We start from the raw sequence: 23,592 nt of genomic DNA, 5'->3' as shown, positions 1-23,592 counted from the left end.
TGCAAGACCACACATTCCACTCGGCCTTGTAGATTAACCAGCCGGTCAAACAGCAGCTAAGCATCCCTGAGTAGATAAGGTCTACAAAGCAGAAAGCCACGCAGTAACGAACTTCACAGACAGAACCTAGAAACGTAAGTCTTTTTGTCTAGTCTTTTGTCTTTCAGAAATGTGCACTGCTGTGACTAGAAGAGTAGCAGTTAACATCTTGCATATTTAGGCAATGAGCAATTTATTTTGTAGCACAACTTATTTCGCTGCCATTAATTCTCCTTTCCTGATGGGAAGTTTGTAGATCTGTAGCTTTATCGTGGCAGTGAAATGGTAAAATCTTTAGGAAGTTTGTCTTTTATGTGTATACAAAGTTATCTAAGATATATGCGTCTTTCTATAGAAAGAATTAACCCTGTAGATAATGACAGTAGAGAATGATCTTACTATAGAAATATCTATAAGCACTTTCTTATGCAAGTAGTTCAGTTAAACTCAGCAGAAATAGCTGTAAGTAATTCTAATATATGAGTAAGATTCAGCTCATGGTGTATAATTTTCTTTGAGTAAAACTGCCTTTTTGAAAGAATTAAAGGACAAGAATCTGGAAAACAGCAGCTATGACCTGTGCTTTATTCCCAGGTTCATATCATACTAGTCATCTATTGAACTCCAAATAGAATAAACACTCCTTTGCTCTCTGGCTCTAAAATCCTGTCATCTGTGGTTGAAAATGTATGCAATTAAGGAAGATATGGTCTCAAATATATCAGACAGTTTGACTTTAATGCTTCAGTTTCAATTTGATCAGTGATCATTATTGTTTTAAAGAACCTTCCTTTTTGCACACCTTTTCTCTTCCAACATCTTCTTTCCCAAATAAGTGTTTGAATCAGAGGAAAGGAAATCATAAAGAACAACCAGATAATACATTTACTATGTCTCTTTAGTTAACAGAAGAGTCATTATTTTTCAGTCTTTGAAAAAGTTTTCTGCTTAATTTTTCCTGAGGACGTAACAAAAGACATGGAGAAATTAAGAACTAGCTACCTTGTCTGACATTCTTGCTTCCTTCTCTAGAGCCTGATCCTGTAACAGATAGATGCATGAATGTTTTTACTTGTGTGAGGAGTATGGTTAGGGTTAAAAAAAAGAGAGAGAGAATATTTATTGCTATATTAAAATGACTGAACTGTTCAAAAGCTAAATATTTTCTATGTTTTGTAGTCAAGATCTCCATGTAACCCAAATAAGCTGAAATAAGTTACTGGTGTTCTTAATGCCTCAGTTTTTAAGTGCACAATCTGAAATAACGGTCCTGTTTGTCTGAAAGTCTCAAGCACACTGTTAAAACAGAGAACTTGTTAATTGTGTCAAATTGGCCAGCCAGAAATTGAAACACTGAAGTTCATTAGTCACTTCTGAAAAATTAGGCCCTTTTACAAGTAAATAATTAGCATTTGATAGTTGAGAGGCTTTGTTTACAGAATAGAAATATGCAGAGAAGATTTGTTCATTGGTGTACACAAACACATGTGCTTATAAAGGCACAGTTTGTTTTTTTTAGTATTATGCTTTTCTTTAAAATAATTAGAAACCCAGAATGTGAGAAGCATCCATTATATATATATTCAGTGTACATAATGTCTGTGTTAATACTGAATATTTTGTATTCTCTCCTGGAAGAATGAAGGAAACCATGTTTAAAGAAAAAGGATTAGGTCATTTAAGAAGTGAGTCAGGAGGTTTTACCAAAAATGACAAGTAATTATTTATGATTTAAAAGGAAGACTATAATCATCCCATGCTTGTGCTTTAAGATCACCCTTTAATGTGAAGCTATGGCTTGATCTTGAAATTCAAACATGCCTTTAGTCAAAAGGATTGCTCATATGAGAGAAGAATATGCAAAAGGAGAAAAGTTAAGGATTAGACCCCTATTATTTTCATTATTTGAAGTCATGATAAAGCCTCGCAATCTTAAAAAGGGAGTATCAAATAGTCACCATGGTTGCAAAGCTGTATAATCTGACTGTAATAATAACAATAGTAATATTTCTATAGTACTGTCTCTCTGAGGGTCTCAAAACACTCTGCGTCTATTAAGGACAAACCTGGTGCTTAAAGCCAGAACCTCTAATTGGGGATATGTCATCTTAATAAGGCTGCTGATGAGGTGCCTGTTTCTCTCCTCTGATATATCAAACTTACACAATTAATTTGCATTGTGGTTACACTGGTATAATGGAAAAATCAGCCTCCCTATACTTCAGCAGAAACAATGGTCCTGAGTTACCATTGCCTTGCACTGTGTAGCCTTTTATACCAATGGGAAGCAGATGTAAAATGCTGCCATCCTGATTAGGTAGTGTACTTTGATCTCAGTAGGTGAATGCCCAGGCAGTGAAGCCATGGTGTCATCCTCTGATAGGATGCAGTCTCTGCACATCCATCAGCATACACCCTCCAAACCTATTCTCATGAAGACAGCTCTGCCAAGGGTAGTGGGCTCAAGGAAGCTTTGAGGAGGAACATGGATTACTGCTGTTCCTGGACTGTGTGCAGAGCTGCGTGAGAGAGAAGACCTTCTGTACCTGTTTCCCTTGGGCAGTAGCGCAACTAAGGGGTAGGGGGACCAGGGCAGGAACCCCAGGTGCTGACCTTGGGGTTGGGGAGGGTGGGACTACTGCTTCCAGCTGGCCAGCAGCTGATGTTGCCCTGTGCACCACAACAGAGCTGCTTCTGCTCTTGTGCACTCAAGCAGACCTGGGAACATTCTTGAATCTCTTCAGCTGAAGCTTACAACACCCCCACAAGGGAGGTAAGAACGATTGTTTACATATTTTGGAGATAGGAACAGAAATCTGGAAGGGGCCTCCCAGGCTATGGTGTCCAGTGTCTTTCTCATTCCCTTTAGTTGTGTATTTTCTATAAATTTGCCTCTCCTATTTTAAATGCTACAGAGCCCTCCATAATGTTTTCTTCAGTATCCCCATGAACATCTAGTGAGAACAACAGGCTGGTATGATCCTACATGTTGACTGAACTAAACAGGAACAGGGTCGGTAATGAATCCAGTGGCATTCAATAGCTTGCTGTTTCAGAAGAATGCTAACTGGGATCCTTCACAGCCTAGTGCTGAACAAGGATACTCATCCTCTGGTATCTGAGGGCTAGATCCTGCAAATACTTAATCATGTGCAGACTTGAATAGTCTGACTGAAGTCTTTGGGCTTTTTGCTTGAGAAGTATTACACACTTGTATAAGTATTTGCAGATTCTGATTATAAAGTTGCAAGTTCACTACTAGTGTTAGGGAATTATCATCTTTTTTTTTTTAAATATCTTCACACTGTGTGTGAGCCTGAATCCTCATACCCAAAGAGAGGTAGTTAGCATGTTAGTCAGGCAGAAGTCAGGGTAGACCTGTACCATAAAGGGTATATCTACAGGTTCAATGAATGTAACACAATAAACTCCAGAGCTATTTGCAACTGCTCTCTGGCACAGCATCTACATGTGCACCTGGGATAGCAGCAGTTTGAGCCAGGGTGGAGCAGCCTGGGCTGGTAGCAGGCTCCAGGCGGCAGCGGCTGTGGGGAGGAGCAGCTGGCTGGGGCAGAGGGTGCAGAACCTGCAGAGCCATGTGGCTAGGTGGCAGGCAGCCCTTGCACTTCAGCACCTTTGTGCCCAGCCAGCCCCTCCCACCATCTACATGTGTGTCTTGTTGCACTTAATTACTCCACCATAAGATAATACTGTACCTGACTGTCCCATCTTATGGCGGAGTTAATTAATTTACTGCGCCCTAATACCGGTATATAAGCTTTTGTAAGCAGAGGGCTTGCTTTATCAGATGCTGTGATCCTCCCAATACCCAGCCGCAGTCCTGCAATAACTGTTGAAAGATGGCAGCCCTAACTCTTCCTGTACAAAATTACTATGAATATGGGTTTCAATTTATCAGCAACACTGGATCACACTGGAGCCTTGAAGCAGCAGGCTGCAGCACTGCAGCTTTATTAATTTACTTCAGCTGAGGCTTTTGTCTTTTTTCCCTACATTTTCCTACAGACTAGCTGAATAGACACATACTTTGACTAAACAAACAGAAAAATCACTCTCAAAATTTCTCCCCAAGCCCCTAAGCCAGATCCCAGAACTTGCAGTTCTGTAGCATGGAACCCATGAAAGTCTCATGGTCTGGCCACATATCTAATGTGAAAGCTTATTAAGGCTCTTCTCTCCATCTACACTTAAGGCCCCTCTGCACAACTCTGGAGGACAGATATAACTGACACCTGCTTAGTGTGTTGGACTCTAGGAACATCACTAGTACTGCTATTTAAATTCAGTGAGGTTATCATAGCCTTACAATTTAGCATGTGCATAAAAATGTGCAGGATGGGCTCTCAGAGATGTGATTTTAGAGTTACAGCTTACTGCTACAAATTATTTCTGAAGACGTTGGAAGGCTGTCGTATAAATATTGAGATGAGTAATGTATGTTTCTTATGTAAGGAGAGGAGAATGTGATTCCTGTTTCAAAGACCAAAAAATATCACACTTCAGATTGGACTTCCTGTTAGACACAATTTGCGCTTTGGTGCACCGACCTAAACAATGTCCTGTGTATTCTTCTAAGTCACTGTCCTAGGAGGAGATATAACAGATGCAGACTGTATTAAGTAAGCAAAGCTGAATATAAGCTGGGGGTGATCTTTGTACATTAAGCTAAAAAATTTAAGTGCTAAAAATGCACCTGTGGTGCCCTTTCCTTGCCTTCCATTTTGTGATTTCTCTGTGAGCACATTAGCAATTACATAATTCTTCTTCTTTGGCAAGATCATATTTATATAATACAGAGCAGTGACCCTCAGCCTGGACATTGGAGCCCTTTCAGAACTATAGACAGAGTTCTCCTGCCTGTGTGTATCTAGCACATCTCTGCTTGCTGTGCCTGAACCCTGGAAGACAGAATGGAGTGAAATCAAGTTTGCCTGGTCTTTTTGCTCCAAGTCTATTAAATAGTCTGGCCTAAGGAAACTGCACCATTATACCCAATACCTGCATGAATGCAAAGCACTTGCAGGTGCACAGAGGGGTAGTTCTTTTTAAACACAAAAAATAACCTTTAAACTCATAACCTAGTCTAAGCAAACAAAACCAAAGGAAGAGTGCACAGTAAAGGCTGACAATCTATCCTTGCTGTTGTAGCTTGTTTACAGCATTATCAGTTGTGAAATACCACATGCAGTTTTTGACATCTCTTCACCTGAACATGTGGTGAGAAAGCCTTAATAGAATTCTAGTGCTGTACATCTCTACTTTGTCCAATCCCAGCATTTATTTCAATATAAGTTATTTTTTAGAATTTGCACCGTGTACCTTACCCAAGCTGCACAATAGTATGTGGATTTAAACTCCTCTGTGCTTAATACAGCACTTTCACGTAGTCACATGTTAACACAAGTAATCAACAAAAGGTTTTAATTAGCTTTTCCCCCCTTCTGAATAGAGACCAGAAGAAAGCACCCCATGAAGAAATTAATTGTATAGGCTCGGGGCTTTCATTGAATGGGATTAGCTTCTCTGACACCACAGCTTTTTTCAGACAGGCAGCTATAAACCCTATTACATTTTTCAGTTTTCATAATACATACCTGATCAGCAGTTAGCAGAAAAATTACTGGGACTGATCAAAGGAAATTCAAGCACCCAAAATAGTGGCAGAAATAAATAAAAAAAATAGAATTTTGTTTTTCTCCCAGAAGTTGATAAGAAAAGGGACAAAAATCCTCTGATAAGAGAATTTTTCAGACAATATGCTATAAAGTGGACTTAAAATACTGAGAAAATAGCACATAAGAGAAGCTTGGTATAAGCAGTAAAACCAGAATTACTTTTGATAGTTTCTTGGGACCATGCTATATGTTCTAATTAAAGCTAGATAGAAATTAGCTTTAGAGTTGTTACACATTGTCAAGCACTAACTTTATAGCTGGTTGGTTCTTTTCATAGCTGGATAGTCATTTTTATCATGAGATAATTGCTTGGCATGTGTGGCCAATTTAAATTTATTGCACAATTAACTAGTTAATTGCATAATATATGTAACTTGTAGCAGGGGCCTTGATGACTAATGTGGTTTCCAGCTAGCTCCTCTTTCCCTAAAGAATAACAAGAAAGTAATAAAAGGCTAAATTTGGGTCATTTAAAATTAGCCAGTTGTGGCTAAATCCACTGGCAGCATTTGGAGGCAAAACTCCCTTGAAGTCCCTGGGTGTTTCCTGTATGTGTCAAAGTAATGTGGCATATAGGACTTTTGCGCCTGAAAGTGAAATTTAATAGTAGAGGATGGTGTCTTCTGTAATTCACTGACCACAGCTTTGGAAATTAGAACTGGCACTCCAGGGTTGAGGATTTTTGGAGAGGTGTGAGTTTTTCCCTCAAATTCTTGTGTGGAAAGAATGAAACAGAACTATGGAGCAGTAAATAGACGTATTTAGCAAGCCTCACTAATTAAAAGTGTCCAAGCATCACACGTATTAGCATCCCCATGCTGGAAGATAGTGGTGGGGTGCTTTGAACTAAAACTCATCAGACCAGCTTTAGTTCAAAGTGCCCCACTGCCATTTTTCAGCACAGGGACGCTGATACACACGATGCTGCAGGCTGCTGAAACATTAATTTCCATGTTGGATTTACAGCAAATGGGAGTAGCCTCGCTGCAGGTCTATAGGAGCCCTCAGTATTTCCCGAAGGACTTCCTGTATCACACAAGATTAAGCTCCAGGTCGTTGCAAGGGCAGTAGAAAGACTGTTAGTCCCTTATTGTACATCAGCAGTTTGCAGACTGTGTTCTGCAGAAGCCTGGGTTTCCATGATAGGTCATCAGGGGTTCTGCAGAGGGACTGGGAGTAGTGGTGGAGCAGGCTGGGAAGCTATGTCACCTGGCTCTATGTCAGCTCACATGACCCTTGGAGCAAGGGGTAGGGATTACATGATAGCAGAAATTATATGAAAGGGTCCCGGGACTTAAGGAATTTTGAAAACCACTCCTGTTAAGTAGTCATTTATATTCTAGCAAGCTTACCTTTTTCAGGGCCTGGGTAGAGTACTTGGTTTTGGCCTAGCTTTATAGAGAGGGGAGGAAGCTGCTCTAGTAGCTGAGCCCTTCCTCAGCACCCTGCCTGACCACCACCACTGTCATCAGAGGACAGGGCACATCCTCTTGGTGTACCTGGGCTACAATATGAGTAAATAAAAAGTTTTCCTGTAAATAAAGTGTTGTTTTCACATCATATGTTTCATCAAGATAATTAACAGCAGCTCACTTAGGCTAAGTACATATATTCAAAAAGCCAGAGCCTGAACTGATTCAGTCATTACAGGTTAGTTGAACCAATAAGCAAGTGAATAGACATTCACTTTTGATTCTGGTAATGCAGCCACGTGCCTGCAGTGGCTCAGGCTAGAAGGTGGAGATGCTAGAGCCAGCCCTTCCTTCCTTTTACAGTGGCCAGAAAGCTGGAGGAAGAGATCACATGGCCAGGCCCTGGCAGGCTGCTAAGTATGAATGGGGAGGGATTTAAACCTGCAACCTGGCCAGCAGGGACCCCACCCAGGGTGTGCCTGGAGGAAGAGAAGAGAAGCATCCCCTGCCAGGGGTGCCCAGTCCCCTCACCCCCCGCTCACTTGCTTGCATAATTAGCCCTGGCTCCCCTCCCCCTCTGCCACTGTTCCTTCAGCCAGGTCACATCCCACCTCCCCTGCCCCTTTCCCACAGCTGGACCCACATTGGCATCAGGCATTGCTTGCCACTCCTTCAAGGAATTCAGCCCAGGCACTCTGGTGCAGGCCCTGCCTGAGGGGATCTTCAGAATGGGATGGAGCCAGTACGGTGTGGGTGCCCATACCACACTCCACTTCCCCTCAGGCTACTGGCATCTGGCCACCATGGTTGAGGGGAGCCCATCAGCAGAGCTCTCCCTTGGGGGGGACGGGAAATCGGGGTGACTGCCCCAAGCCCCGTGCTTTGGAGGGCCCCACAGCTGGTCAGAAAGGCTGCAGCCCCTCCCACATTTGGCAGTGGCTACCACATTTGAGGTTTTCCTTGCCCTCCTGCCCTGCATGGTGAGAATTTCTTTAAGTGTTTTCCAGATGAAAATTCTGGCCACCACCCCTCCCCCTGTGTCCGGTGTGCCGTGATGTTCATTTACCCACATAAGCTTGCCATGGGAAACTTGGAAAATGCCATGGGAAACTTGGAAAGGTTGGGAAATGCTGCCCCAGCCCATGCCCTGCCTTTGCGGATTTCCCATGGGCCCTGGGTGGTGTTAAGGGGGCCCTGCACAGGCTGATTTGCCCCACGCCCCACACCCCCCTAGCAATGGCTCTGCCCGTCAGTGCCTGCATTGCCCTCCCCTGCAGTGAGGGCATTAAACCCCCCTTCCCCTTAGGCTACATGGATCTGGCCACACCCCTGCTCCTGTGGCTGGAGTAACAAGGGGTATGCGGGTGCTGGGGATGCCTGGCAAAGGCTCCTGCCTCCCTGCCAAGCATACCTGGCTGCAATCCAGAGCACCTCCTTGCCCTTCTCATCCAACTGAAGCAGTGATAGTGCTCCAGTTAGGGAGGAGAGAGGTGGGGCCAACCCCACACAGCTGGAACAGACAGCCCAGCCCAGCCCAGTGCAGGGTTGCAACGCATGATGGGATGCTGGGGGACTCTGATTTAACTTGAACTAGGAAGGGGTCTGGGACAGAAGTTTCATAAACCGTTTTGACCCAAATCAGTTAAGTCTGACACTACAGTCAATCAGGTTTATCTTAAACCAGTTTCAGCCATTTTGAAACTGGTTTATGTGCACTGAACTTCTGTTCTGTTACAGATTTAAAGCAGTTTCTGATCCCTTAAACTGGTTTATGTGGTAACTTCTGTCCCTAGCCTTAGTGTTTCAGGCAGAAGTTACAGTGCTGAGCCACTAGCTATGGCTATGAGAGGGTTAACACAGGTATCTGCCCCTTCAGCTTGCTGGGACAGACACAAGCAGCAGGCATCTTGGCAGCTGCATGACATGCAGAGTGTCTCCAGGCATGCTTCTTTTCCAGCAGAGAAAATAGCCTCCCTGCTTTGTATGTGCACCCCAATTTGGGGAAAATACCCTGCAAGTTGGTTGGTCCTTTTCTTTTTCATTCTGTCAGCAGGCAATCTCGGCTGAGGGCAAAAACTGGCCAAAGGCCCAGTTGTGAATTTTAACCACACTTTTCACTATTTATAATACCGGTCCATAAAATTTGAAAAGGAATGTTGTATGGAAAAGGAATAAGGAACAGGTATGAGTTCCCTTCTCTTGTTCAGCGTTCTTGTTTTACAAATGTGAGTTGGACATGATCGTGGTTTCTCAAAGTAAAATACTTGGTAGCCTTGGCAACTGCTGAAAGTTCATAATCCACTTGTCTGCTTCTTCCAGTAACATTAACAGTCACTTTCAAAATTCCTGAATTTACAAATTTATGTATAGTACTGGGTCTTCTACCTTTTGTGATAGTTTTTTCCCCACATTTTAATATGTAAGTGATGAAATGTTAAGATAAGGAAACAGATTCACCTTCCATTCTAATAGTTCAGCCATCCAAATGAGTATTCCATGACACGTGCCTTGTTTTATAATTTGGAAAGTTCATTCACATCTCTGTAGGCAAGGTTCTTTGAGTACATGTGATATCTTTTATTAGACCAACTGAGTTCATCATATCTATATGTTTGGGGGCATTTTTTGTTGTTGTTTGTTCCCCCCCAGACACATTTTGGTTTTTTGTTTTGAAGCAAATGAAAACAATAGACACAAATAATCTTTGTATTATAATTTACAGTGGAAAAGAGGCAAAAACTTTCATAAGGAAAGAGATGTTACTTACCTTGTAGTACCTGAAGTTCTTTGAGATTGTGTCACCTATGAACACAGTCCACTGTTGGTGCTTTGTGCCTCGAGCACTGAAGCTTACCGATGTGGGATGTATGCCTTCTGCCACTCATGCTTTGCACCCTGGGCACAAATGCCCACCGCCCAGTTTTTCCCATCTGTGGAATATCAGGTATTCAGGATTCTGAGGAAGAGGTAAGAGATGGCAGGTCGAGAAAACTGTACATATGCAACCTATTTCAACATAGGTGGAGGGAGAAGATATTATTTGTGGGGGCTGAGGGCACATGTGCATGCACCCCCCAACAGGTAAGTCTGTCATGGGGAAGTGGCATGAGGGGGCAGATGGAGGCCCCCCATAGTGTGGGAAGGAGTGGGGCAGGGACTAGCGTGAATGGGGCCCAGGGACTGGGGAGGGTTGTGGGATGCTTGAAGCCTGGATGGCTTGTCAAGGGGTGTGGGGGGAGGGGGGGCTCCCACCACTGTGTGTACCCTGAAGGAGGCCCGGGGGGCATGTGCCCCATGGATCTGTGTGTGGGGCAGAGGCGGGCTGCCACTGAGGGCTGGGTTCTGCACCCTGCTGCCGCTGCCCCAGAGCAACGCAACACCACGTGCCTGCTGTGCACGGGGCAGAGTCCAGCCCATAACTGCAGCCCGCCTCCACCTCATACACTGATCTGAGGGGCAAGTGCCCATGACCCACCCAGGCCCCAGGGCCCCATTCACGCCAGCCCCGATCTCAAAGAACTCCTGCCAGTGTAATGCAAGTAATTTCTTCTGTTTCGGAGATAGTGGACGATTCTAAAGGAATGCCCAGTCCAGCTGGATGTAGGATCTTGGAGTCCCAAGAGAATAGCAACTGTATGCCCCCTCTGCTAAATGTAGCATCTGATCTGGAGGCTTCCAAAATTGTGTAAATCAGTTTGTGATTAGAGATCCAGGTGCCCATTTTGTATATGTCTGGAACTAATATGCTTTTTAGTGACCGCAAGCACAACCTGAGCTGTGGTGGAGTGTGCTCTGATACTAGTAAGGGGCTCCACTTTGGATGCTTTGTAGCCAGACCACCTGCAGTCAGAGATCCAGTTGGAAATGGATCACCAAATGGAAGTCATCCTGCCATTTATCATTTCCACTAGGCTCCACCTTACTGTGATTATGAAAGACCTGAAGAATACCCTATGTCTGGGTTTGCAATGAAGCCAAATATCTTCTCTTTCTGTTGTTGCTCATACTTGTCCTATCAGATGGGTAGTGCTTGCCAGAATGTAACCCAGAGGATCTATCAGTAGGCTCTAGCAGTGTTATATCATTCTGCCTGGAGACAGGGGAATATGTGATAAAGAGAATTATTTGTTTGTAGAACTAAATCCTTCTTTAGGAAGAAAGCTAGTATGTGAGGAAATAATTGAGGTATAGAAAGATTTGGACATTTTGAGCCTAAGTAAATAGTATTTAGTTATGGATGAAAACTAGTCCAAAGGTAGGGTCAAATGATATTATGCCCAGCTCACTTCCCATTAAATAACCAAGGCATAAATTTGCCCCAGGAACTGCTGTAACATATGACTGTCTGTCAGCGTGTCCATTTACAGCTGCCCAGAGTGGTTGAGTATACTGTATTCCAGTAAGAGGACAGTTTAGGTGCATGGGTAGTGGGAGAAGAAGAATCAAGGTGGGCTATAATGAGGATCTAAATCAATAGTTTGGCTGTGGATATGGAAATTAATATACTCATACTGAGGAGGAAGAAAGGGCAAGATATAGCCTCAATTTGTAAATCAAGGAAGAGGGTGGGATCAAGATGCCTCCCTAAACCAAAGGTCAATCATATATAGGAACGATAGCATACCATCATATATGATAAAAAAGGAAAGATGGCTTGGGAGTGAATATAATAATCCTAGTTTTAGTCTTGTTGTACACTGAGGGGGAAAAACACTGAAATATGAAATTGGATGAAAGGAGATAGGCAGGGTGGACAGAGAGAACTTTGATAGCCATCATCTAGGGATGGTAATGTCTAGGACAGGCTCCAAAGTGAAGACCCCTAAAGTCAGTGGGAGAAATGAGGGGGGTGACTGCAAGACACAGAAAGAACAGCCAAACAGAGGAGGAAAAGCAGAAAATAACTAGGAATTTTAGGACCCTGGGAGGTGATGCCCAAAAGCAGGGGCAGCCTGCCAATAGCCTGAGTCTTACCTCCTCGGAAGTAGCCTTCTGGGGCTGGTGCCCCTGTTACCTGCTCTGACTTATACAACTGTGGAACAGCATCCTGAAGGCCCAGTGAAAATAAATGTTGTTAACTACTGACAAAAGCAGAGTCAAAACAACAGCAGAATATTTTTGTAAAGATTATTAAATGCTTACTTAGCACTAGCACAAGCTGTAGTAGATAGGCATTCCTATCTTCCCGTGGTTCTTGTTATCGGACGTCCTCCATACTAAAGTAAAATTGCCGGTTTGGATGCCATTGGCACCTCCCTAAATAGGAGCTTGGCATCTCAGTGCAAAGTTTTAGCAAGCAAATCTCTGTTTCTTGATATGTGTATTTGTTTCTGCCAGTAGTTGTCTCTGGAACTCCCAGATCTTTTCCAGTTTCTACCTGATTGTGTTTTCTCATTTACTAGAAATAGTGAGCTCGTTGAATTGCAGTTTTTTGGTTTACCAGTGCAGGTAGTGGTAAATGAACAGGCTCAATGACTGGCAGATAGTGGTGAATGGCTCAGGAGAGCCAGACCAGTCACTGTGGTCTGTGAGTGGGAAGTGATTCTGTTCATCAGAAGAGTAGACTCTGCCAATGCAAAGGAGGGTTGGGTGACTATTCAAAGGAGAAGGCTAATACAAGTATAAGTAGGAAACATCCTGGTGAAGAGATCTAATTAATTATTATTTCAGGCTCTGGCTCATTCTCATAGACCTTTAAGCTGGTTTAATTTCTCACTTGCTTCTCACATGCTTAACTCCATTACCTCTGGGTGACTCCGGTTGCTGTGGTGGTTTTGAGTGTTACAGCTCAAAAGCTGTTTCAGCTTACTGAAACCTTACTGTTTCACCTTCCTGTTGTCCTGTCCACTTCTAAATATATTTCCTAAAGTTGCTCTTAAAAGAGCGATTTCATAGGGTGGTGAAGGAAGCAAGCTTCATGTTTTATTTCTATATTTGATGAAGGTTTTGACAATAGTCTGTCTTGTAACTGAGAGGCCGTTATCATACTTTGTGCATTACGTTTTCAAAATGCCATAGGGGTATTATACACTCACATACTGGAAACATTATCAGTATAACTGGGTAAAGAATTTACTCCTGCCTCTTCCTCTATTGATACGTTTTCCCCCACTCCAAAATATCCACCACAGTCAGTTCATCTTTTGGGGCAGATTCTTCCTTTGCTGGATGGTATACAAAGTCCAGTTCTGCAAAAAGACCATGTCTAATGGAGCATAGATTTTCATTTATTTATTTTTTCTAGTACAGAGACTCACGTTGGCAGGAAAGAATCTTACAAAAACTCCCCCTACTTTTGGACTATGCGAGCGATGTATGTCCTACCCAAAACTGATCAAACAGTGAACTACAACCGATGACTGAAATTATGTTATGAGACCAATGTTAAAATGTGGTATTTTATTATCTACTGAAGCCCAGTTTACAGGACTAAATATTGTGTATGTGGTTGGATAAGTTTTACAATCTAAAACTTCAGTTACTTGAAGGAAATTCCATACCAGGCCCCTTCTGAGGAATACACCCAGCTTCCTAAGATAATGTAGTTATGTTTGGCTCCAGAATGAATATGGGAGGCGGGACATTCCTGTTTTCTGACCTGTCATGGGAAGATCGTGTTCAGCCAAGCAGAGATTTGAAATTCAGGAAGCAGTGGTTCCTTGAGTGCTATAGCCTTTCAGTGTGAATTGAAAAGCTGAAAAAAGTGCATGGATGCTTACAATATCCCAGTTTTACAGGGTGGCTGAGCTTGTCAAGAATATAAAATGACTTTATGGAAGCAAAGTGTTACATGCTTTGTCATGAGTGTGGGAGATTTTTTTTAAATACCCACATATTGTTGGTATTTTAATGAGGGACCCCACCAAAATCCTAACATTAGCCTTTTCCCAAATGTGCTTGTGCTGGAAAGAAATTGAGGGAAGGTCTGACTGGGCAGTGTACACTGTTACCTAACTGTCAAAACAGTGTCTTCTCGCTGTAGCCAAGGAAGGAGACAGCATCACTGGGCAAACAAATGTAGCTTAAATAAATTGTATTGATAATGCTTATACTTTTTCTCTGAAAACATACTGGGCACACTGATGGTTCTGCTGAGTGTTCAACTAGTTATGGTTAGAAACAGTGGTGTGTAAGGCATGGCTTAGATTCCTTCCATGGTAAATCTGATGGAAGCACCTGACATCTAGAACAACCTGCTGATTTCCATGGGCTCCCATAGGATGCTCCTTAGAAATATTTTGATGGGTTCCAAGGCTAAAATCTCCATTAAGACAATTGAGCAAGATATAAAATGAGAGACAGAGTATGCATGTAGGGGAAAGGGTTAATTTTATAGCTGATATTCTCTAGTCACTATGCTGTTTAACCTGGAACATAGTAAAGAATACAGCTCCACATGGGTGACTGGTGCCTTCTGAGTTGGGGGGGGCACTTGTCCCCACAGTAGACAGTCAGCAACTGGGGGGGGGTCTCCCCATGGCCAATCCTGCCAACTGGAGGTGGGGGGAACCCTGTAGCCAATCCTGCTGACCTGCAAGTGGCAGTGGCACACCGCTGGCACTTACAGGTGTGCCACTGGCACTTCCAGGTGAATGTGATTGGCCATAAGGGGAACACTTCTCCTGGCGCCCCCCCATCCCCCAGCTGGCACTCTCAGGGTGGGCACCAGTGCTCTTGCCTGCCCCCTGCCTGGGAATGCTGGTTGTCAAGAGGTGCACCAGGGCTGTCAGGGGGTGCACAAGGTATAATTTTAACAAAGAGCTTTTTTAGATTAGATATTTAGGAAGAACTACTTCACTGTAAGGGTGGCCAGAGCCTGGAATAGGCTTCCCAGAGAAGTGGTGCTCTCACCTTCCCTGGAAATCTTCAAGAGGAGACTGGATAGGCACCTGGCTGGAGTCTTATGACCCCTGCCACCCCCAGTGCTCCTTCCTGCCCATGGCAGGGGGTCAGACTAGATGATCTGTCTAGGTCCCTTCCGACTCATTGATTCTATGATTCTATGAGTATCCCTCAGAGTCCTCTCAAGGACATCACTGCTTAAAAATGCTCTAGACAGAGGTTCCTAGACTGGGGGTACGCAAGACATCTCTGGGGGTACGTGGGATAAATTGTGTAATAGCGGATTTAATTTTCATTCTAATAATAATTGACATTTAGGGGGTTAATAGATAAAATTTATGCTGGTAGGGGTATACAGGCAGCTAGTAAACCTGGACGGGGATACACCGTAAGAAAAAATTTGGGGACCTCTGCTCTAAAAGGAATCCAAAATAAGAGTCTGAGCAAGTAAGTAATTGCCAGTGTTCTACAATTCCAAATGACAGAGAAGAGTGATTCTTACATTTAGCTGTTGAGCACTCCATGCTCTCAACACATCACTCGAGCTAACTGAAAAATGTTACAGGGGAGAATGTTGCTGAAAAAGAGGTTCTTCACTCAAAATTGAAAATTTAGTTAAGAATTTTGTGACAGGTGAATGTTTTTCTAATGTAAATTTCTATCAAAAGAGGGCTACCTGAACTTGTTTTGCTAGCTTGATTTGGCAAGAAAAATGTTTGTTATACATAGCAGAACAAAAAGGTTTACTCTCCACACCTGCTCTTCAAAAAACTGTCATGTTCTATGACCCTGGGCAAGTTTGTTCCAGCTATTGGGCATTTAAGTGGATCTGGCACCTCCATCTCATTCTGTTCTGCCTTGTTCAAGTCCTGAAAATCCATCAATTCATCTATTTTTGTAATACACAGCCATCTTACTTTTTAAGATTGAGTCACAAAAAAGCTGATAAACAGGAGGATCCACCTTGTGCATTAACTGTTTTTCATGGACGTAAATCCATTTACATAACATGCAGTTGGACTAATACCTGGCTTAGGGCCTGTCTCTTTACCACAAACCATTCTGAGAGGTTCTTTCTTCTCACTTCATTTTAAAACCCTCTGCTTCCCTCTTGGCAATACCCATTTCTTTTCTACTGACTCTCAGTTACTTATGAAACACCTTCACTTCCTCATAAACCCACAAAGGAAACCTTTTGAGACAAGACCTTTTCTCCAACACTTCCTCCATCTTAATAATTAAAAGTAAAGCAAAGAGTAGGGAAATTTAGGTTGTGTGTTCATGTTGTCACTGTTTTTAATTCATTTCCTACTTTCTTGCAGAAACGATTGCAAACAGATTAAAAAGATTTTTTCTAAACCCCTTGAGGGTGCAGACAGCAAAGTAGTTTGAGTGATAATCATGTAATACAAATTTCTTTGAAGATGAATTGCTCAAGTAATAATGCAGTGCAGGTAATCTTAATGTTTGGTGAACAGTCTTTGGCCTAGAAGGGATATTTCACTGTTTTCATACAACTTCCCAAAACCACACAGAAACTTAGCATATAGTATTTACTGGTACCAGTGTTTCTGTTTTTGTAGGAAATAAAAGGAGTTTGCAAGTATTTTTGGAGATCATGCTTTTTACTAAAAGTACTAAATAAAGTATTTTTGGATATAATGCTTTTTACTAAATACTAAAACTTAGCAGCATCAAATAAAGAAAATGTGAAATGGAATCTTTCTGTATTGGTAGCACGAGACCAGTAAAGCTCAAGTAATTGAACAGAATTACAGGAGGAATAAGCAGTTGATCCAAGGGAAGTATTCAAAAGATTTTATTTTGGATTTTTCTTTTTGTCATGAGCTTTAGATCTCACAATTCATTTGCAAAAAACCCTTAACTCCTGTTAATTTGGGTAGAAGTTTGATCTGCAGGAAGAATGCTGAGCCTCAAATTCATTTACTGCCTTAATTGAAATACCATATAGATCAAATGCATATTGCTAAACATGTCTGGCAATTTTGCTTTCAAAGTGTTATCTTTAAAACATAAATCCAAATTGTTCTTGGCAATGTGTGAAAACAGTATTAATCCATTTATGACACAATAGTGATAATGTAAACGTTCTGATTTATTTTATCAAAGCCTTAAGCCAAGTTTTAAAAGAGAAAACCCTGGGAAAATAAACAACATGCAAAGGTCGAGTAAGAGCATTCTCACTGTAATGCATGACTGAATACTGGCAGATTTGAGACCAAATGCACCCCTGGTGTAAGTGTATTGACATCAGGAAAGCTACAGCCTGGGTGAATCTGACCTTTGAAGTTGAGCATTAACTAAAGGTTTATTTGATATTTTTGGTATGTAGTAAAAGAGATAACCCTAGGGAAGGTGGATTAAATATTTGGTTTCAACAAGACAGTTGAATTTAAAAAGAAAATGTTCTTCTAACTTGCTAAATACAGGAGGTGCAGATGGAATTTAATCGCCTTGCAGCAAGCTTATTAACATTTACTTACAGGATAATCTTCTTCCTCTTATGGATGTGGAAGCTAGCCACCCACTAGATTTTCTGAATACAAATTTCTAAGTGCCCAAACTTCAAAGAAAAAAGTAGACTGAAACATGTGTCTTTGTAATTTTAAACTGGGAATATAATTGAGAGAACATAGGATCATAAGAAAGTAGGGTTGGAAGGAACCTTACCTTGTCCTTGCTCAAGTCAAGATCAGACTTAATATCAGTTTATCAAGAAGTAATAATATGTATAGTTTTAACTTTCAATATATATTACAGTGTAAAAATGCTCCCACTTGGATTGTCAACTAGGATTGAACCCAGGAAACTTAGATCAAAACATGCATCTCTGCTATGTGAAATAAATACCTAAGCCCATCACCTGGGACATGGGTGGATGTAGAATTTTGAAAAGGTGGATGCAGGTGGCAGAATACATCCTCACATATAAAAGAATACACATTTTTCTCCAATTAAAGATAAACTAGAAGTTTACTAATATGTTAGGGGCCTAGGGCTGTATTATTCCATTTCAGATTGAAGTGAAAAACAAATGTAACTTCACTGGAATGAGTTAAAAACAATCTGCAGGGCTGTGAAATAGGAGCTTCGGACTTATATACGTGTGTGTGGAGCCTGCTCCGACATGCATGAAGCATGAAAATTGACACACTCAGGCAGCCATGCGCATCATGTATATCAGCATCACTGTACATCTCTGCACTGCAAAAATGGTGGCGCTTTCAACTAAAACATGTTCAATGAGCTTTAGTTCAAAGTGCCCCACCACCATTTTTTCAGGATGGGGGGACACAGCAACACTGATACATGTGATACACGGGCACTTTTAATTAGCACAGCTCACAAATTAAAACACCTGGTGCCTTTTTCCGCAACACACATAAAATGCCCTTCATTGCCAGGAGCAGAATTGCAAAATAAAGGATAGCTTGATTAGTATAATATCAAGACTGTTAAAAAGAAGAGAGGGCAATTAACATCTGTGGAATGAAGAGTTTAGAAGGGAGCGAGTAAATAATAATGAGCCATGAAGTCAATTGACTCCTTCAGCATTGCCTGACTTGAAATACTGCTGCCGCTGCCAGGAATTGGTTTTAACTTTGGGTGGACCACACATCTAAGGCATGCAAGTGCACTAGTGCAACCCCCAGATCCACCCCAATCTTGGAGTCCTCTATACCTATGGATCAGTTATATATACATGTGGTCAGTTTGTTTAATTAATAATGATTGGTACAGGGTGCCTTAGCCTAATACTTGCATATTTAAAAAGTAGTAATTAATAGCAGCAAGCTTCTTTATAGTAAAAGACTTCATTGTTTAATGAAGCAGGATTGGATTGGTACCTGGTAAACATTAGTATGTATATGTTTTCTGCTGGCCCCCATTTTATTTTACTGGGTTTCTTGTTGATGTACTGGGTATATGTTCTGGATATGGGAGAACTTTTAAACCACTGGTCCTCAACTTTTCAGACAAAGCATCCCTTGGCAGAGTCAAGGCACCCTATGAAAAATGCCAATTTTCTGCAGTCAAGAAATGAGTGATAACAGAAAAATACTAAAGTAATTCTTCTGTTGCAAAGAACTCAGAAAGACCACAACAGGTTGGGATAGTTTTGACACAGTGCTTTTGTATTTGAAATCTCTAGTTTTATCTTGTGATTCACATGTAGGTGTTGATACTCCTAGTAATTGCATAGCAACCTTAAAAGGATCTCACTGCACCCTAATGTGAGAATCACTGCTTTAAAGGTTTTGAGGACTAAATTCCACTCAGGTATATACAGTGTGGATTCTTGTTGGCTGGACATACCAGGACAAAATTTGATCCTAATTTCTTTTACTGTGGAAGTTTTCAAAGGAATCAGGATTGAATAAACCACATTTTCCTGTGTGCCACACAGTAAGACGCTACCCATGCACCAAGTAATTCAGCTATAATATCTAGAGCTCCGAATATATTGGCTCAGAAAAGCGGTATAGCACCATTAGAGTAATGCTTCACCTAGGCCAGTGGTTCTCAAACTTTTTTTTTGACGGACCCTTGAAAATTGCTGAGGGTCTTGGTGGACCACGTAATCTCCGTTGTCAGAAAAAATATATCAAGTGCAGGGCCAAGTACAGATATCCTCGATTGTTCTGAAACCTTTCTGCGGACCACCTGAATGCAGCTCGCGGACCAGTGGTGGTCTGCAGACTGCAGTTTGAGAACCTCTGACCTAAGCTAATGTACCCTTCTTCTCAGTAGTTCTAATGAGTAATACTATGTACCCAGGCAGACTGCTGTGGTAATGCAGCTATCCAGCTTCCACTATTTAAGACAAGTCTGAATGAGCCAGAGCACATATGAGCTATAGAACACGTGCTTTTATAGTCTATGGACTCAATTGTTGCAGCCCTTACTTAACCACGCAGGACAGGGAAAGGTAGTAAGATCCCCCTCTTATTTTCTGCTTAGCCCTGTTCAGATTGCACCCCTAGCCAGAGTGGAGAACAGGGCCTACTCTGTTACCCCTGGTTGTGCACAAGTAAGCAAGAAGAGGATGGAGAGGAGCAAAGAGTGTCTTTGTCTTCACACTTCTTCAGCTGAGTAGCTGCCTGAATGAACAGGGGGGTATAAGCTGTTCAACAAAATGCATGAAGCAATCTTTCCTCCAAGGCAGAAAGGGGAGAGGAATTGCAGGTGAGCAGAGAGAGGGCCTGATCCGGAATCAAGGCATGTATGTCTTCCCTACATCAGGGCAAGTTGTAACATTGCAGTCTTCTAAGTAATAGTCAAACAGATCAACAAGTAGGTAAGTCAATGGATGAGCAGGATAGAAGTGATATTTAATGGTTAAGTGAGCTGTAGTAAAGCTGTTGCTTTTCTCACTAGGTAATGGCAAGTGATAAGACTCACTAAGTAGAAGAGACGATGCCTCACACCATGATACTTTTATTAAAGGCGCCAGTATCCTTCCGTGAACACCATCTCCTTTTGATTGGTTTCCTTGGCATCTGTATTATTAATAGTTTTGCAAGAAGTCAGAAGAACCACACTTTAATTTTCACCAGGGAAAGCACAATTCGCAACTGCAGCTGTTCTACTGATATCCGTGATTGCGATTACAGCCTGGCAAACTTGATGTGCAACTGCAAAACCATTTTGCCTTTTGCAATAGACAGAGCCAGCTACAACAGGGACCTGACAGTTTGGTTCACAGATACCTCCATGCTGGGAATGCTGTTGAACTTTACCGTGGTGCATGACCTGAAGCTTTCCCTCTGTGGCACCACTCCATTGCCAGTAGAATACTTGGCCATTTGGGGATTGCAAAAGTTGCGAATAAACAGTGAGGTCAAGGGCCAATTTCCTGAGCAAACTTTAACCATCTACAATAACAGTGACCATGAAATGAGAGATGAACTGCAGGTGCTACACAAAGACAGGCACATGTTTTTGTATATTTCTGTCTTGGATACGTCTCTTTTCAACGGGTACTCTTTACTGAAGTCCTACAGTGTGGAAAATGTCTCCAGCATTACAAAGCATTTTCCGTGTTTGTCATACTCGGATATGTTCTCAGTCACAAACAACAAAAGTTATGTTGTAACATTCATTTACTGAGACAATTTTAGCAGCTTAAACAACAAAGCCAGAGGGCCAGTTAATCTGACAATAAGACAACATATGGGATTTCTGTATGTTTGCTCCATTTGGCCCAAAAGAGATTCTATATGTTGAGTTCATTCTATCCGTGATCCTAGTGATGATGTTCTCAAAGGTGCGATTCAAAGTGACTTGAATACAGAGAACTAATTCTGCAAATTGTTTTTAGAGAACAAAGAAAATGTGAAACAATCAACATTAGATATGATATAATAGTAGGTTTTTTCAAAGTGTCTTAAATGCTAAAGATTGAAACATTGATTAATTTTGTTATGAGATATGCCTTAATTGGGCATATAATATGTACCTCTGGATACAGAACTACCTGACGTATGCAATATGCTTTTACATATTTTGCTAGATATTCTGCAGTAAATATGTGGAAAATGTACAAGTTGCGTGGATGGTTATTATTTAAGTAATGTGGAGAGCACTCGGTGACTTTGGCCTAGCAGGAAGAGCATTGGGCTGGGACTCAGGAGACCAAAATTCCTTTCCTAGTTCTGCCACTAGCCTGTTCAATGACCACTTCCTGCCCTGTGCCTCAGTCTCTCCAGCTGTAAAATATGGATAATTAGGCTGATTTCCTCGTGAAGCACTCTGAAATTTACTGATGAATGGCCTAATATAAGCAGTGTGTATTATTAAGTATATGTATTGAACTTTTTAAAATAAAGTAGTTTCATTGTGTGCTTCTTTCAGCTGTTGTTTTTCATAGCCCACACTAACTATTTCTTGCCTTGGAAAACAAGACAAGCATGTAATACATAGTCTTCATCTGGAGACATAACTGTGGAAGGTGGCAGCAGACGATTAATGAAGTTGATTGACAAAAAGGTACTGCTGTTAATGACAAAAGGGTATTGCTGTTAATTAAAATAATGTTAGCTGAACATGCACAAAACACCCACTGCATCTGGGCATATACTGGGCTGTGGGCTTCAATCTAGCATTCTGTATAGGATATCCAGAGATGCACTGCTAGTGACATGGTGGTCTTGCATATTGCTGTGCAATCTATACCTGTATTGTTACTGATAGATTGATGACAGGAGTATGTGTACAGTGCAATGAAGTATGTACCATAGTGGGTCTTTACAGTCTTGTGCTGACAACAAAAACCTTCTAATAAATGTCGTCACCTAGGCCTGTGATGAAATGTGTGTATTGTGAGTAATGTAAAGGGACTGAGAAAGTTATTCATTTGTTGTCCCATTTAAACAAATCTTTTCTGAAGAAAGATACACCCATCTTCGGCAAGCCAGTTTTTATGATTTTTCTGGAAATAACTAATAATTTGATCCTGATAATTATATGGGGATATAACGCACACAAATGTTCGCTTAGAAGTGTAGTGATCTCTTTCAGTGACTGTGGTACTGGGATGGGGAGGGGATTATTCTGACCACTGAAATGCAGGGAGAAGTAGAGGCTTACCTGATAGGACTCTCCTGGGGAAGGCAGCTGATAGCAGCATGGTCTGGAGCTGTTGCCACTGAGAAACAACCAGCAGCTCAGCTTCCCTGGGGCCCTTCCAGGTGCCATTCTCTTCCCTGCGTTCCCTTCTTGCCCCCTCCCCCACTAGGGTGGCCATCATAGAAGACAGTCCAGTTGTCCTCTGTCCTCCATTGATACAAAACCAGATGCCTTTACATCCTTTATTTTTCTCTTGAAGAGGAAAATAGAGGACATAAAGGCATTGGGTTTCATATCAACAGAGGACAGAGTAGCAGAAAACCAGAATGCCCCTATCCTACCCCCACCCCAACACACACACCACTGCAGGGCTGTGTGTCCCATGGTGGCTCAGGGAGACGTTGTCATTTCATCCCCTACTCCCCACATACATTGCTAGGTATGGGGTCTGCGCCTCTCTGGATCCGATGCCTAAGCAGCACAGAGCTGCACTTGACATGGCAAAGACTCCCGGGGGAAGGAGCTATACTGGTGCCTCCTCTAAATCCATGTTGGGCCAGGTGCTCCATTCATACCACCCCCCCACTTATGCTGCTGTGTTTACCTCCTATAATTTTAAAAGGTCAGGGATAAAGGAAAACATTCCCTGAAAGATGTGATATTGTAGCTGTGATAGTTCAGGAAATATGCAAGAGGGAAGGATTACTGTGGATGATATCTTTTATTGAACCAGCTGCAACATTGGGGTAGACATAGGCAAGTTTTCAAAAGTATTTGAGGGCACTGAAGTTTATCCCAACCCTTCAGTTAGTTCTATAAAATATATCACCTACAACAATCCCTTCTTTCCCTGGAAGAAATGTTTTAAAATATACAAAAACTGGGTGCAAAATGGTGTATTGTAAGTGGGGGCATAAATCATACTTTAAAGTATTTGTTACTGGCTAGAGGTATTTACCAGGAGTAATTTAGCTGTTTCCTAAAGGAGTGAACTCACCCCTACTTCTAATTTC

General features: G+C 41.9%; 1 protein-coding gene across 1 annotated transcript; it reads left to right on the top strand.

Annotated features, from left to right (window-relative positions):
* CUNH21orf62 (chromosome unknown C21orf62 homolog) lies at nucleotides 1-21,859 on the top strand. The gene is made up of 2 exons (XM_019528833.1): nucleotides 1-134; nucleotides 20,390-21,859. Exon 2 carries the CDS (start codon nucleotides 20,429-20,431, stop codon nucleotides 21,119-21,121), a length of 693 nt encoding a protein of 230 aa, XP_019384378.1. The 5' UTR covers nucleotides 1-134; nucleotides 20,390-20,428; the 3' UTR covers nucleotides 21,122-21,859.
* The last annotated feature ends 1,733 nt before the right edge of the window (nucleotides 21,860-23,592 follow it).

The sequence above is a fragment of the Crocodylus porosus genome, unplaced genomic scaffold, assembly GCF_001723895.1.
Source record: "Crocodylus porosus isolate Cpor-Errol unplaced genomic scaffold, CroPor_comp1, whole genome shotgun sequence".
NCBI lineage: Eukaryota > Metazoa > Chordata > Crocodylia > Crocodylidae > Crocodylus > Crocodylus porosus.
The sequence above is the reverse complement of the archived record's forward strand: the minus strand, read 5'-3'. Positions and strand labels throughout refer to the sequence as shown.

Coding starts and splice junctions, on each gene's coding strand:
- CUNH21orf62 (XM_019528833.1), top strand. CDS start 20,429: ATGCCTCACACCATGATACTTTTATTAAAGGCGCCAGTATCCTTCCGT.